The sequence below is a fragment of the Gymnoscopelus microlampas genome (assembly GCF_963454915.1).
Source record: "Gymnoscopelus microlampas genome assembly, chromosome: 7".
NCBI classification, from domain to species: domain Eukaryota; kingdom Metazoa; phylum Chordata; class Actinopteri; order Myctophiformes; family Myctophidae; genus Gymnoscopelus; species Gymnoscopelus microlampas.
In genome coordinates, this window is record NC_139944.1 from 8,167,554 (window position 1) to 8,184,857 (window position 17,304).

Sequence of the window (17,304 nt, forward strand, 5' to 3'; positions counted from 1 at the left end):
AAAAAAGCACCATAGAGAAGGTGAACAGACGAACATGCTCTGAGCAGTCATTTGTCTGACAGAGGGGAAGATAAATGACTGTAGATAGTATACACGATCACTTCCTCTCTGCCCCCTTAAAACAGCACGCTATCTTAAAAAGCCATGAAACTAAAAACCACACTGCTCTCTGGGTGACATATAAACCATGTTGTCAAAATAACTGCACCGACCACAATACAGTAATTGTGTGTGCGTGTGTGTGTGTGTGTGTGTGTGTGTGTGTGTGTGTGTGTGTGTGTGTGTGTGTGTGTGTGTGTGTGTGTGTGTGTGTGTGTGTGTGTCTCTCTGCGTGCGTGTGCGTGTGCGTGTGTGGAATAGCAATGTGCCAAAAAAAAAGAAAAAATAAATCTGCTATTCTCTCTTTTTGTCTGGTAAAGAAAAGAACAGAGTGCGCGTTTTGGGATTTCATTGTTAAAACCCTGTTTCTGCATCATTGCAAGGAATAAAAGGCAATAAAAACATCAATGCACCCATACATTATGTTCACGATGGTCGTCCTGACAGACATTATTCTGTCTCCCGCCTTGTATGGTCCCACTCCTTTCTGGATGAAAGACTAAATGCATTCACCTCTCCCAGCCAGATTTGTAAAGTAACTAAGTACATTTACTCATTTACTGGAGTATTTCCAATTGTCTATAATTTTACTTCTACTCCACTACATCTCGGAGGCAAATATTGTACTTTTACTCCACTACAATTAGTTGAAAATAGCCGATCTACACAACTCACACAGCTCACAACGTGTCGCATCGCGACGCGTTGTGAGCTTGTAGATCTGCTATTTTCAAACATTTTAGTACTTTTACTTTTGGTACATTAAGTACATTTTGATAACTTATACTTTTGTATAAGGTATCAAATACTTTTACTCAAGTAAATTTAGAAATTCCGGACTTTTACTCGTAACAGAGTACTTCTACATCGCAGCATTGATACTTTTACTTAAGTAAAACATTTGAGTACTTTTTCCATCACTGCACTGTGGTATGGTTATAGCTCTACTTAAGTAGAGTACTTCTTCCACCTCATACTCAACGCGGTCCCAGTACTCCTCTCCTCTGGCTGAAAGACCAGGCTCAAATGCGTTCCTACAAACACGTCTCACACAGCCAAAGGTACTTCCATCCACATCTGAAAGTACTCCAGCGGCTCCCCTGGGCCCACCATAGAAGCACTCTGATGCCTCCGCTGGGCTCCATCAGGACAGCCGGAGCTGGAGACACCGTTCATTTCGGCAGGAATGACTGCCCCGCGGTTGTGGGAAGGCCTGACCGCACAGAGGACCTTATCCTGTACACCTCGGGGAGATTCGACTCGAGCCTATGACCTCAACCAGTGGTGGAAGAAGTACTCAGATATTTTCCTTAAGTAAAAGTATCAATACCGCAATATAAAAGTACTCTGTTAATGAGTAAAAGGCCTGTGTTACTTGAGTAAAAGTACAAAAGTATTGGCATCAAAATATGCTTTAAGTACCAAAAGTAAAAGTACTAAAATGTTTGAAAATAGCAGAACTACAAGCTCACAACGCGTCGCGATGCGACGCGTTGTGAGCTTGTAGATAGACTATTTTCAAATAGCCTATGTATAAAAAGAGCTAAAGTGGTTAATGTATGTTTTATAATATAATCATTTATATCTGCAAAGTAACTAATAACTAAAGTTTTCAAATAATTGTAGTGGAGTGAAAGTACAATGTTTTCCTCTGAGATATAGTGGAGCAGAAATAAAAGAACTGAAAATTGGAAATACTCCAGTAAAGTAAAAATACCTCAAAATGTTACTTAAGTACAGTACTTGAGTAAATGTACTTTACACCACTGACCACAACCGTGCGTGCCTCTGTCTGCACTCAAGACTGTAAGTCTGACCCATTGACCCTTGGATGAGCTTCTAAGAGCACCATGATGTTGACAGAGGAGGAGGAGAGAGGACATCATATTTTGACATTTCACATTGAGTGCTCTGTTTTCATCAAGGTAGCTTTACAGTACAGCTGTTCTGTGCTCAAACCTATGAAGAATAGCATTCAAAATGCAAATGTATGTCCTCGCTGTCGGATGTATGTCCAAAAGTGTTACTTTTCAGGAAATGGGAAAACGAACAATGGATATACAGTATATATATATTTTTTGGGGCTTTTCTGCCTTTAAATTTTTTTTTTATTGATTGCACAGTAGAGAATGACAGGAAACAGGGAGAGAGAAACAGGGAGTGAAAGGCAGCAAAGGTCGTCCGGACCACGGACACGAACCCGCAAAACGACGTCAGGCACCAGAGCCTATGTAGTATGCACCTGGACCGCTAGGCCAGCGGGCGCCCGGTCCTGTTATTATTTAGTAAAAATGTCTTGCTTGTCATTGGTTCAATGTTCATGAAACCCACAGACCGATTCTTCCTTCAATTAAAGAATTGTTTCAAATATAGCGAAAATAGCTGATCTATAAGGTCTCTCTCTCACACGTGCGCGCACACACATTGCTCTGCAGCTTCAGGGACAGCAGTTGGTTAAGATGTCATTCTGATGCTTAAAGGACAACTGAGCTTAACGAAGGTGGATGAGTCAATGATACATTCATCTGGAGACCCGATAGCCTAGCGGTTATAGGGTGCATGCCACATGGGCTCTAATGCAGTGGTTCTCAAACCTCTTTGGCTCAGGCCACCGCTATAAATAACTTTTTTAATCCACGGCATCCCCTGAATTACATTGTTACTTTATAGAACCTTATATTTACCGTATGTCCTATTACAATACGTAAATGTGTAAATCTTTACCCCTAAGATACAGTATGTCACGAGGAAAACTTGAGAATATCCGTTTCCATACTCTCTCTTGGTCGTCCTTATCGCGCTACACCCGTGATTCACATACTGTGTCAAATATCTAATATCACTGGACCAGTAGCAATGTAAGACAGTTGCCGGCAAACCCTGAGGTTTGCGGAAAGTTAACTATTAATAACAAGTGGGTGTGAGGTTTTGTCTTACTGTACTGTACAGTACGTATAGTGGTTCATATTGAACTCTCACAACCGGTTAGTCTGTCGTTCATGTGAGGCGATCCATTCATTACACACACACTCTAAGTCAATTCTGATGCTTACGTATACAGTATAACTTAAGTTACTGATTTTGTTTTTAATATCAAGTTATTTTCGTGGAGTGACTGCTGTACGACAAATTATGAATTAGGCTTGACGACATGAACCACAGCATCCCTATTCTAGGCATGTCATTATATAAGAGCATTAGGTGAGGAACAGGCAAATATTCTGCGATAATGTGTGCTGTAGATGGACAAAAGAAGAGGACCAAGTACAGACCCCTGGGCATACATGATTGATAATTTAGAGCATAAATGGGGGGAAATGTTGTGTCACATTGTGTAATAATTACATACAGATTCACATTTCTCTTGTAGGTGAGCCCTACAGCACATTGTACGATGACTAGCGGACATGGCAGATCTACAAGCTCGCAACACATTGTGAGTTTGTAGATCTACAATTTTTGCTAAATGAGCAATGTTTGGTGACTTCTTGTCCTGTTCTTACTGCTTTTAATCATGAGCTTTTAGGATGACTTTTTCAAAATAAATTCTTGAGCTGTTGCTTATGTTTTTATGTGGTGTTGTTCACATGTATGTACCTGAACAGTGCATCTAAGTGACAAATGAACGGAATCTGAATCTATTTTTGCTAAATTTTAAATACCTATATTTCTTTCTTTCTAAAATGTGTGCCTACAACGACATGCTCAGAATAGAGAGGCCACGTTGAAAGTGGTTTAAAACGTGGTTACATTTGTGAAAATGGGACACAGAGGGAGAAAGCCTTGAATGACACGCGGCTGCCGAGTAAATATAGACCAGACCCAAGTGGTTGAATGGACATGGATACAAAGCTGCTGGCAGGAGGCGGTAGGAAGTGCCATATTAGCATTAACTCACTGAGCTCGTCAAAGTGCGTCTCGATGCCATCGACTCCGGGCACGGAGCAGATGAGACGGGCCTTCAGGAAGGTGCTCCACTTGTTGACCAGGCAGCAGTGTCCGCCGTCGTCATTCTGTTGGGACACAAACACAAGACACAGGTATGGTCACACCCCTGCAAAAAAACACCTCAAATGGACTGGTCCAAGTGTTTCCCCAAACATAGGGTCGTGAACCGTTTTTAGGTTGTAGACACATTTTTATGGGTCACGAGTAAAATGTCCCATTTGTTTTACGTTTCCTAAAAAAAATGTTTTATTTATTACAAAACATTTTCATAATTATTAGCAAAGAACATTTACTAAAATGTTGAATGCAAAAATGTAAACATTTGTTTTATACGAATTTCTGAAATGTAAGAAAAACAAAACCAAACTGGAATATACGATCTATGAGCTCACAATACGTTGCGATGCGACACCATGTGACACGCTATGAGCTTGCTATTTTCACTATTAAATAGAGCTTTAGTGGTTAATTCATAATGTATTTGTTGTAAGTTTTGGTCCCAAATCTATCTCTTCAGGTCTCGAGCTGAAAAAAGGTTTGGGAACCCCTGGACCGGTCCGTCCATCCATCGGCACTCTGACCAACAGCTGTTTAAGACAACAGTCCAAACGAACAGTCAGCACTCGAGGGGATGTGTGAATAAACTCCAGCTCCGCGTGTCAGCCCCGCTCGCCCATCTGTTAGGGATGCTCGCCAACTTCCACTACTAAGATGGAAGAGTGAAACCCGGGGGACATGATTAATGAGCCAGAAAACCTTAACACATTACATCGAGTCTGAAAGATTTACAGAACTGGAAGAAACAGGGAGTTTTTGTGTCTGTCTGTGTTTACCGTTACTTTCAATGGAGGAAGGGAATTCTATTTTTTGCCCGCACATTACTATGTCCTTATAAAGCTACACATTCTGTTATCCTGCATTATCCTCAAATCTATGTGTTTTGCAGCCTATATTCTCTGCTTAATTATATACTTTAGGGCCGTGTCATCTTGCCGGCTTTAGCTGCAGAGGGAAAAGTCTCTTGACAAACAGGGCTAGTGTCTCTGGGGTAATGTGAGGTGACGCTATGTAAGGACAGGGTTTGAAGGTTTGGACACTGTTCCTTATTGACCCTCTGCTGTGATAAACACAAATCACCGAATCACCAATCACCAAATAAACAGCTCTGGATGTTTATGTATGCATATAGACGGGGCACTGAAGCATCAGTTATACTGCATCGCGCCACGGTGTTGCTTGCAGAGAATAAATGACTTTCAGTTGTTGTCGGCAAGTGACCATTGTGCCATGGAGTATAGAACTTTATTTATACTTTGTCACGCGCTGGTGTCGTGCACTGAAAATAGCGAATCTATAAGCTTACAATGTACCACGTTGCAAGCAGCCTTTTGTGAGCTTGTAGATCGGCTATTTTTGGCACGCAACATTTATTTTTGTCTATTTTTGACACGACACATATAAATCATGCTTAAATTAGGCTTTAGGTTAGTCTTTTAGCTAGCCCTCCAATCTCGCTCATCTCTGAATGGAGCACGATTTGAGGGCTGGAAAGCAATCCTGGGATCCGAGGTTGGGCTTTTAGGTAAACTCCGTCAGTGAGTCAGTCCACGCAAGCTTGGAACAACTCCCCCCCACCTCCTTCCCCCCAGCAATGGAATGTTTTCCTCGCTTGGCTTTTGAGGAAACGTAAAAAGCCAAAGGATTTTGTTTGGTTTTATGGCTGCAGAGTGGTGTGTAGCTTACTCTACAGCGGTAATTACTCATGGTGAGTAAGCGCAACGGGGAAAGTGGATTTCTGGATCACTGTGAGGGTGAGAGAGACAAAAAGCGCAGGACCAACACATGTTGCAGCTATAAAAATGTTTTTAAAAAACGTTTTATTTATTATTTCAAATAATAAGAGGTTTTTGGTTGAGATGAAACTCACCAGACAGATCCTCCCTATACGGGACTGGGCCATGGGACTCTGACCCATCTCGGAGGCTTTCTCCCGGAAGAAAAAGTAGAGCTTGTCGTCGTTCTTCTCTGCGCTGTCTGGGATGAGATGCGCGTGGATGAACGTGGGATCTGTTAAAGGGGAGAGAGGGAAAGAGCTGCTGAGACACACGTAAATGTACTTGCAGCACAGAAGTATCGCTAGGGTTGGGATCCTTTGGGATTTTAAAGAATCCGGCTCCTTAATGATTCCCTATTAACGGTCTGATTCATAAACGGTCCCCTTTAACAATTCCTATGTATTAAAAATATATATATATATATTTAATTTTGGCCATTATAATTTTTGATAAACACAATTAGATTCAATTAAACATACAGCGTATATAGGTACAGGGACTTGTGGATACTTGTGGGGGTTCCAAACAGACCCTTACAGGCCTGTAACTCGAGTCGGAGAGTGTACAAATGGAATTTGTACACTCAGAGATGGTGGTCCTTGAAATAAAAAACAATGAGAACCACTGACAGTGTGATAAAACCGGTTCCAGAACCAGTTCCAGTGCCCTATAGGTATCGCTAGAGGAAGCTATCACTGATTGTTAGAGCCCAATGACAGTAGGATGCATGCTGCTAGAACCCCTCCCCCCGTGACTCATTAATTACACCCATCCACTGAGCTCCTCTGCCCTTATAGCCTCAGCCTGATTTATACACCGTAACAAGAACAGCTGATCTACAAGATCATAATGTGTTGCAGCGCGGCGCGTTGTGAGCTTGTGGCTTATTATCCCCGCCCCTTACTCACTCACTTACTGGGTCACTGCTGGACAAACCACACTGGGTCCTCCCCCCCCCCCCCTGCAGAGACAGAGAAACAACCCAATAGGGGTCGAAAGCTAAAACGTGTGGGGGGAGGGAGGGCACCGTGAACAGTTTAACGTGTGTGTGTGTGTGTGTGTGTGTGTGTGTGTGTGTGTGTGTGTGTGTGTGTGTGTGTGTGTGTGTGTGTGTGCGGTGGGGGATCTCTCCACCCGTGATGAAAGGGAAAGGGTCCGGGGACCCCCGCAGGGCTGATTAGCAGGACTCAGGTGCCACTTGACGGGGAGTGTCCCCACTGGGGATCTGTTGTGGGGGGACGGCCGGGTCAGAGTGGAAAGCTGTGACCCAGACATACAAACGGGGGGGTTGGGGGGGGGGGGGGGGCAGTGATGGATGCGGTGGCGGCTGTATGCCAGTGGTTCTCAGCGCGGGTCCTTGAGGGACTTCTAGGGGGTCCCCAGCTAAATGATTGATAGTTCGGAATCAAATGGACCCTTGCAGGTCTGTGTATACGAGCGTATACGAATGGAACCAAATTTGTATGCTCTCAGAGTTGGATTAACACTGAGGAGTTTACAGTGTAGATGGGGGTTAAAAAAAATCATATCAAATGGGGGTCCATGGCCTAACGCATATCAAACTGGGGGTCCTTAAAACAAAAAAAGGTTGAGAATCACAGCTGTGTGTAGTACGCTCATCATGACACACCGATGTGACCGTCAGCGCTGCCACGCTTCATTAGAGAATTGAGGCGACGCGCGACGCATATAATCAATGTAATTTCTCCCCATTACTGTATGACCTTACAGCTAGACTCTGCGACTCCTCCGGGGCCATTCCTCGAGTTCTCTGTGACTTCAGGGAATGAATTGAAAGAGGCTATTGACCATCTCTAGGAAGTGGAACAGTGCATGTGGTGTGATGCAGGAATGTACCGAACAGGGCCCGTGAATCGATTGAAAACGGTCAAAGGCTATAGACTACTTGATCGCCAGACGAGACAAGACAAGCTTGATGTTTTACCGTTCAACCATCTGGAGTTGTACTGGTCCGTCCTCATGGCCGTCTGCTTGCCTAGCGTACGGAAGATGGCCGAGTCCGTCCCCATGAAATCGATGTAGACCCCGGCGTACAGCTCTCCGTCTGTCAATCGCAGAGAGGGGAAGGAGACAGTGGCTTTTAGGATGGATTTATAACGTTGTTGATTTAGGCTTTGTTGGACGCCGGGTGAGCTTGTCGATCCGCTATTTCTGGCACACCGCGCCGGCACACAGCGAAGTATAACTCAGGTTTTAGATGTGACATCATGCATAGGTGAAAAATACAAATTCAAACACACACACACACACACACACACACACACACACACACACACACACACACACACACACACACACACACACACTCACACACACACACACAGGGGAGGTCAGGGGCTAAACATGCCCCGGCCGGAGGGGTCAGGAACCAAGTTTGACCACCTGCAATCTGCTGACAACACTAGACCACCTACACAGCAAAATCTGGGGTGCTGATTTAACTCAAAACCCCTATGGGTCCTTTTACTTCCCACTCCTGAACGGAACCCTGTCTTCCCTTCTTAAGGAAAGCCCAGTTGAAATAAAGTTTGCATCGTTTATTGAAACAAATTATCCTTTATGGAAAAGTGAGCTTGAATGGCAACTGAAGAATTACTGAAAAAAACCTTTGTTTGTCATAAAGACTCATTTATGTCTACACACATTCTACAGTATGCAAACTATGCATACAAGGAAGAAAACAAGTACTTACTGATTAATGCTGAAACACTGTTGAGTTTGGGGTCATAAGGACATTTGCCTTTCCCAGAATCCACCTTGCCAGGCTCCAGACGAAAAATGTATTCCTGAAATAACAAAGGATTAAGCACGTCATTAATAATTCTATTGTTTCCATTTAGTAGATTTAGTGTGCATTAGAAAAATTGCCTTTCTGGGGGGAGGCAGACCTTCTCTGAATGAAACACGTTAGGGACAAAGGATATTATAGTTATATTCAGTTTGGGTTATTTGGATGTAGTTGAATCAAACAAGTAAAATATTCAACAGACAAAGACAAGTGACTGTGATAGGGTATGGGTTTTGTCCCTGTTGTGCAGTAAAATATGGACGGGTCATTTAAACATTTTAAGCCAATACTTTAATGGTATAAAATAGTGAAAATATTTATATTTATAATAATTTATAATTGTATTTATTTAAAAATGTTGCCTATAATGACATTCCACCTCGGAGGAAAGCCTGCTATGCGTTACTAAAGACCCATATGATCGTGCCTACTGAAAAGAAAAAAAAGAAAAAATAATCCTCTTTCCGGATTGTCGCGATCCGGTTTTGCGGTGCCGCTTTGTTTTGGTTCCCCAATCCCTATTTAAATGGAATAGAATTTCCCCGTGGGATAATACGGATAATACAGACGCTAAATAGTCTCCGGAAAGTACATTCACATTTATATTTAAAAAATAAGCTAAACTACGCCGCATCAAGGATTTTATTAGGACGGACCTATTTTGGGGTGACGTCTTTCCGGATTGTCGCGATCCGGTCGGCTGATGACGCGGATGACGCGCCCGGTGACGTAGGGCTTCTTCCGCTCCCGACGGGATCATATACCCGAAAAGGAATGCTGCCCAGGCTACTCAAACTGTGGTTCGGTACATACGGTCACATTTTTATGGGTCACAAGTAAATTTCCCTTTTTTCGTTTCCTAATTTTATTCAATTATTATTATTTCAAAAGAACCCCAAACAAACCCCAATCTAACATTTTTTATAAAATAAATAAAATAAATAAAATAAATAAAATAAATAAAATAAATAAAATAAATAAAATAAATAAAATAAATAAAATAAATAAAATAAATAAAATAAATAAAATAAATAAAATAAAATAAATAAAATAATTAAAATAATTAAAATAATTAAAATAAAATAAATAAAATAAATAAAATAAATAAAATAAATAAAATAAATAAAATAAATAAAATAAATAAAATAAATAAATAAATAAAATAAATAAAATAAATAAAATAAATAAAATAAATAAACAAATCGCAATTTTGAGGTTGTAGATTGGGTCCCGGGGAGACATACAATTTATATTTTGGGTTTCGAGCTAAAAGGTTTGGGAACCACTGATCTAGTGGGTCAAGTTGTGCCAAGAGACACTCGCACCGTAGCTCAGTTAGAACCATACAAGGCCAAGTTAACAGGAAAACGCTGAGAGAAATCCACAACTCATTCACCATGCTTCTATTATGTTCTATGTTAGTGGTGTGGATGGGAACTTGTCACTCTCCACAGTACAAAAGGACCATCTTGAACCATCTGTTTCAACGCTGGGCATGTGGCTACATAGAGGATTATGTTGTGTCTAGTACAGACCAAATATTGTCAGACAGGACAGGTAGAAAATATGCAGGGGGAATTCATAGTAGTGGAAAAACTAGATTTTTTAAGCCATTCTTCTTGTGTTTATAAACTTTGTCGTGATACTGAAGGATGACTACATTCTGAACACTACAACACATAAATCACTCTCAGTGCAATGCTGCTAACCTCAGGCTATTAAAAAAATCTACACGTTGAATGCTTTATGGTGAAAAAGTAAAAAAAAAAGTAAATACGGTACGTTTGAAAAATGGTTTGGCTGTTAGGCAGTAGAGTATTACAATTTGGCTCTGTCCATTAAACCACTGTGTTTAAGACACATACAGTAGCATGTTGTCGCTGCCGGGCACAAACCTTGTATCTCCATATTTCTTTTTCTATCTTTCTTTTCATAAATCAAAAAATAAATCTGCCATTTTAGCTATTTTAGGAAAAGCTTAAACATGTTTGAAACTTTTAATAACATGCCCAAAATATATAGATGCCGGGTTGAAAGTGGTCCGTCTGTGGGTTTTAGAAATATTGACACAAAACACTGAAATATTACGCTATGAAAATTATTAACCAAGAGTGGTTGTGGCTTCACTGGCTTGTTTCCCCATTCTCTGAAACGTTTTGGACATACAAGGTTTCTACCCGACAGCAACCACATTAAACGACTCCAGTGACACAGGAGCCTTTGTGTCCATATTGATTTTGGACACAGTGTTGTAACCTTTGTGGAAACGGTGACATGTTCAATACCTAACAGTTGTTTCACTTTCGATAGAACAATGACCCCCCCAGTACAGCTCAATAGACTGATCAGTAACTACTCCAGGTGGGCATCAAACCTAACAACCAGCCCACCTTTGCCTCCATAGGCCCTGTAGTTGTGGCGTCCACAGCCCGACTCGTTCTCCCTCCAGACTGGGGGGCTTGTAGGTAGAGGGACCCCTATAAACAGAGACACAGGGGACCACAGGGGGCCGTTTGATTACCAACAATCAACGCTCCAGATTCCAGATCCTCTGATGGTGTGATCACGAAGAGGACAGAAAAATAGCCCCGAAAATGAAAAAACCCAAGACCAGGAAAAAAACACGACACAGAGAAGTATTTCAACTCGAGACCATAAAGACTATAAACACAGGGATCTAAACGGAAAACGAGGGAAAACTGAAGTGACTGAAGTGATCGACATCCCTTAGTTAGTAACCACATCCATCAGAGTTCATGATTAGACAGACTTCACGCTGTTAAAAGTTGTTACAGTAAATGCATGCACAAACCAATCCCATGCAGGTGCATGCAGACTCAAAGCTTCGTGTGTTGTTTCTCCCAAAAGAGAAACCCAACTCTCTTTTTTGTTGTTGTTGGAAAAGAAAGGACAGCAGCAGCGTGACTCATAACAACTGAATTCTAAAAACTTAAAAACAATATTTGACAAATTCCAATTAATCCATTAAGACCGGGAACGCATCTGTGTCATTTTAGATTTCTTTGGCTATTCAAAAATAGCAGATCTACAAGCTCATAGCGCGACACCGAGTGCCGCGCTGTGAGCTTGTAGATCTGCTATTTCTTGAAAAATGTTTGCAAATCTTTGAATATACATTTTTTAAAGCAAACATGTGTTACTCAAATCTTTGCTTCTGGGGATTCTGCATAATGTCTAACAGTTTTCTGAAAAACGTATGTTTCTATATCAGTGGTTCTCAAACCTTTTCATGTCAAGGACCTCCAAAATTATATGTATTTGGCCGTGGACCCCCATCTGAAAATATTTTGTTCCAGGGACCCCAAAGAAGCAAAGATTTGAGTTAGAAATGTTTGCTTTACAGATTATGTATATTTATATAATATGTATATGTGCGGCACTCTGTACCGCGCTATGAGCTTGTATATCTGCTATTTTTGAATAGCCAAAGTATAAAATAATGGTTAAGTAAGTAGTTTCTTTCCCGGTTTTAATGGGTTAATAGAAGGCAACATAGTCAAGTCCTCCCATTGACATGATGGCCACATCCTCGGTATTGTGTAGACACTGACCAGTGCAATTCAGACACAGAACACAAAAGCGACGGCACAGAACGCAAGCAAAACAAGCTCTAAAACAAACCACAGATAGCAGAGAAGAGAAGGGAGGCCGTCGCGAGAAGCGCCACAAGGCGCTGACAGACTCAAGTGGGAACCCTTTCTGTTCTAACAAACAGGACGATGTCCTCCTATAACTAATGGTCTCTGTTTACAACCACTCTCGTCGTAGAAAAACCTTTACAGCGGCAAAGGCAACAAAAGGCCTTGGGGGGGGACATGCTGAGTGACAGGAATGGGGCTGAAATCTTAACCCTTCATTTAAACAGCGAGACTAAACAGCCGGAATAGTGGATGTGTAAGTCGTCGCGCAGGGAAAGGGAGGGAGGGAGAGGGAGGGCGTGGAGCACAGAGGGGGGGGTTTGGGTTGAACTACAAGGATGATGATGGATGAAAGGCCATCAGTAATGATGGCCTTTCGGAGACGGATGGCCTTTCAGAGGCTTCCCGAGCCGACGGCGGGACGGGCCACAGGCTCTTGCTGCTTATAAACAGGTGAACGGGGAGGGGGGGTTGTAAGACAGGGGGGGGGGGGGGCAGTTGCTTTGGATATGCTGTCAACATGCTATTCCCAGCAGCACTGGAAGATTGGCATCCTGACCGTCACTTTCCGTGGCAGCAGTTTGGCTTTGCTCAGAAGGCGGGGCAAATCCTATTTGTTACTCAAATCTGAGCTTCAGCACTGACTGTCCACACTGTTATTTGCAAGTGATCAGATTGATTGATTGATTGATTGATTGACTGATTGATTGAATACTTTATTAGTCAGTAAAACATTTAGGCGAAAAGGATAGCGCAAAAAAGTGCCGGAGACTTGTTTCCATTGTGGTCCTATGTATTCAATTCATCAACTGATTTGTGCGTGCAGACATCATCAACCTAGTGTACAGTATCTGCGTTGGTTGTCGTGGCGATGACGCGACGACAGAGGCCTGTGCGATGCTTTACGTCTTCTACTCTGTTGTACAACGATGTCGCCAAATAGAGCTGATCTACAATCTCACAACCCGTCTCATCACGCTTGCTTGCAGGTCGGCTATTTTCGCCAAGCGACACAACGTCATATGAGGACGTGTAATTGACGCTTCAGTGTGTCCAGATTCAGACACATATTAGCCCATTTAGACCTGAGGTCGATTCTAAAAAACACCTTCTGAAAAACTAATCCAAAACTAAATCTAAAATGACACAGATGCTGTCCCGGATTGAAGCGGTTAGAAATAAGATTCGCATCTCAGACCATGCGGTTCAAATCTGATTCGCCAAAATCAGTTTCCATGTGTTTTTCTGCTATTCCAGACTAGATAAAACTAATCAGATTCCATTCTAGGAAAGGCCAAATTAATCTGATTTGGGGTGCCAGTCTGAACACGGCCTTGGCATCGCTCACCAAGTGCAATTTCGCTAGGAATAATGGAGACCTAAGAGAGGACTGACTATGTGCTTTTCTTTGAGTCCTGCAGACCGTGAAACAGCAGAGAAATCAATGAAAGCTAAGAAGCGGAAAATGACGGGGAGGAAAGCGGAGCCCGCCGCGAGCACGGAGGAGAGCGAGGAACACAAGCTGTTCTCCTCTGACCTCAGATTGATAGACAGATATGTCGCTTAAAGAAAGGAGAAACTAGAAGGCCAATGTGTCTCCAAGGATGCCCTGGAGAGTGTCCCATTACCTGTGACCTGCGTCCTCGGTCCACGAAGGTGCAGATGGGGTTGTACGCTCCTGTTCCACACACATACAGGTGGGTCCGGTTCCACGGTTCGATCAGACGGATGAAGTTCCCGCATTCCCCCTGAAGCAGAGCAGGGCAACAGGTCAACAGGATCAGAGCAGTGTCCCTTTAGCTCTCAAAATGAAACCATAATCATAAAATAAGTGCATTTTGCATAGTGATGAGCGGGCCGACCCGTAACCCGCGGGACCCGCGGGTCAGAATTTCAGAGGAAATTATGCGGGCTGCGGGTGAGCGGGTCAGTCGCTCTCACACGCAAAAAAAAATAAAAATCACATGCTCTTGTTTTGTCTTTATTTCTAATAAGAATAAGAATAATAACAATAAAACAGTTTGAATACACTTGGGGTGTATACTTGAAGATTATTTTCCTTCATGATTTTACCGATTTTTTTTTTACCGCGGGGCGGGTTGAGCCATAGATTTATATATGGGTTCGCGGGGCGGGTTGAGGCGGGTTGGGTTCCGTGGCGGGGCGGGGCGGGTCATGAAAAAACCCGACCCACACATCACTACTAGATGAACTCTAACCCTAGCGTCCCCATTCTGGGGTGAAGAATAAGGACGCTCATATTTTTTTGGCAAAGAGATTTGGTGTTGAGAGAAAAAAGGAAGGGACCTATTATTGAGCCCTGGGGGACCCCGGTCAACTAAGTATATATCGTTTAAGTGGTTAATGTTCCTTCTCCTTGGCTCAAAAAAGCATTCAATCTATCACTTTCATTGTTGTTGAGGGTGTGTCTGGCTGCACGCTCCCTGGTTCTCTGTGCGGTTGACCTGACTCAGGCTGCATGTCAGCCCAGAAGCCATACTGTTTTACAAGCTCTGTGGGTGTATTGCACAAACCAAGAAAAGCACGGTTGCATTTTGTCAGAAAACCCCCACACACGCGAGCTTGTTGCATCAAGTTTACATAATTCAATTCACAAAGCATTGCTTAATATTTTCACATGGTGGAGTTTCGTTCTGTATTGACTTAAAATTTTGATTGGTTCGAATTCCTTTCTTGACAAATAAATAAATAGTAAAAAATAATTGATATATATATATATATATACAGTATACATTATAATATAGTTTATGGAATTTAGAAGAGAAAGGTAAAGCATGGACCGTTTGAACGTTGCAGACAGACGGGTGAATGGTGTTTATCTGTCTTTGCCAGCTGTCTGGATGCTCTACCAAAACACACACACACACACACACACACACACACACACACACACACACACACACACACACACACACACACACACACACACACACACACACACACACACACACACACACACATCCATCCCTGGTCATCAGCCTCCCATCCCAGGGTGCAACGCTGCTGGTGATGACAGCTGGCAAAAAAAGAGTACCATGCACAAAAGAGATTGTGTGCAGGAAGGGGGGATAAGCCATTTTGGCAAATCTTAGCAACATGACAGATGCACATCTCGTCATTTCTGTGTTTGTGTTTGTGCGTGTGCGTGTGCGTGCACGTGCGTGTGTGTGTGTATGTGTGCGCGTGTGTGTTATTCATTGCACACATTGTCGTGTTCCCCCACAGAGAGCATGGATGGGATGATTGCCTTTGACCTCCCTGCTTGAACCCACATGGCCTCTGGATTGCTGCTGAATTGTCATCATCTGTCATCCCCTAAAGAGACAGCATCTCCCAGAAGCACCCAATCTTATTTCTTATTTTAGTGATGAAATTCCGGCCCCTGCACCTCTCTTTCTCTCTCACACGCACACACGCACGCGCGCGCGCGCACGCACGCACGCACGCACGCACGCACGCACGCACGCACGCACGCACACACACACACACACACACACACACACACACACACACACACACACACACACACACACACACACACACACACACACACACACACACACACACACACACACACACACACACAAGTGTTGATTTCGTCGACTAAAACTGTGACGAAAAACCTTTGTCGACTACCTTTTTGCGCTGACGAAAACAAAATAAAAACAAAATAAAAACTAAGCTATGATGACTAAAACTAAGACTAAATATATTGACAATTTCGTCAACAAATAAAAACTAGACTAAAATGTTAGTGAGGGACGAGTGGAGAAGAGATCCAGTTGAACTAAAAGACAAGTCATTTATTTCATGTTTGGTTGCGCTCGGGTGTTGCGCTCTGAAAATAGCAGATCTATAAGCTGTCAAAATCAACGCTGACACACACACCCACGCATTACTATACTCGTGGGGACATCAACGTTTTAGTGCGGCAATTCTATGAATGCCAAAAATAGCTTGTAGATTATCTATTTCCGATACATGACACGGACGCGTAGCTGAGTATAAATCGGGGCATAAATCCAACCCTAACCCCTCAACCTAATCTCTAAATGCCTAATCCTAACCCTAAACCCCAACCTGAATGTTTTCCTCATTGTAAGCCTAATTCTACAAATCTTTTGGAACCATAAAACAACCATTTCTCTTGTTAGGACCAGCAACTGTCCTCACGATGTCTATCAAAATTCTGCTATACCGAAATGTGGACATTGGACATTTGGCCCTCCCACGTATAGTAATACATAAATATAACTATATACACGCACGCACGCACACAAACCCACCAGTGGTGGTAATTTTAAGTAAAAGTAGCAATACCGTAATATAAAACTCTAAAAACTCTGACTCTGTTACAAGTACAAGGCCTGTGTTTAAAATGTTATTTGAGTAAATGTACAAAAGTATTGGCATCAAAATATACTTAAAGTACCAAATGTAAAAGTACTAAGATGTTTGTTAATAGCAGATCTACAGATCAGATTGTAGATCGGATATTTTCAAATAGCCTATGTATAAAATAGGGCTGAAGTGGTTAATGTATGTTTTATAATGTAATAATTTATATCTGCAAAGTAACTAGTAACTCAAGTTTTCAAATAATTGTAGCGGAGTAAAAGTACAATATTTGCCTCTGAGATGTAGTGGAGTAGAAGTATTGAAAATTGGAAATACTCCAGTAAAGTAAAAATACCTCAAAATTGTACTTAAGTACAGTGCTTGAGTAAATGTACCTAGTTTACACCACTGACACACACACACACACACACACACACACACACACAGGTGCGTACAAGCGCATGCACACATACAGGGGTTCCAAATGCGATGTAGCCAGAGGCTGTGAGAGGTGCGGGTCAGCGAGCGCGTCCAAATGAACATTCCAGTCGGATAAACAGCAGCAGCCTGCTCGGTTTGGACACCAGCAGGGGAG

The 17,304-nt window shown here is 42.5% G+C and overlaps 1 protein-coding gene across 2 annotated transcripts in view; it reads right to left on the reverse strand.

Annotated features, from left to right (window-relative positions):
* The window catches only part of sema3fa (sema domain, immunoglobulin domain (Ig), short basic domain, secreted, (semaphorin) 3Fa), an 88,058-nt gene that overhangs the window by 18,990 nt on the left and 51,764 nt on the right, over positions 1 to 17,304 (reverse strand). For both annotated transcript variants that reach the window (XM_084063587.1, XM_084063586.1), the window contains exons 5-10: positions 13,979 to 14,098; positions 11,082 to 11,168; positions 8,596 to 8,689; positions 7,828 to 7,947; positions 5,975 to 6,114; positions 3,998 to 4,112 (exon numbers count right to left, since the gene is read on the reverse strand). In XM_084063587.1, the coding sequence (XP_083919713.1) occupies positions 3,998 to 4,112; positions 5,975 to 6,114; positions 7,828 to 7,947; positions 8,596 to 8,689; positions 11,082 to 11,168; positions 13,979 to 14,098 (676 nt within the window). The remainder of the gene's footprint in view (positions 1 to 3,997; positions 4,113 to 5,974; positions 6,115 to 7,827; positions 7,948 to 8,595; positions 8,690 to 11,081; positions 11,169 to 13,978; positions 14,099 to 17,304) is intronic.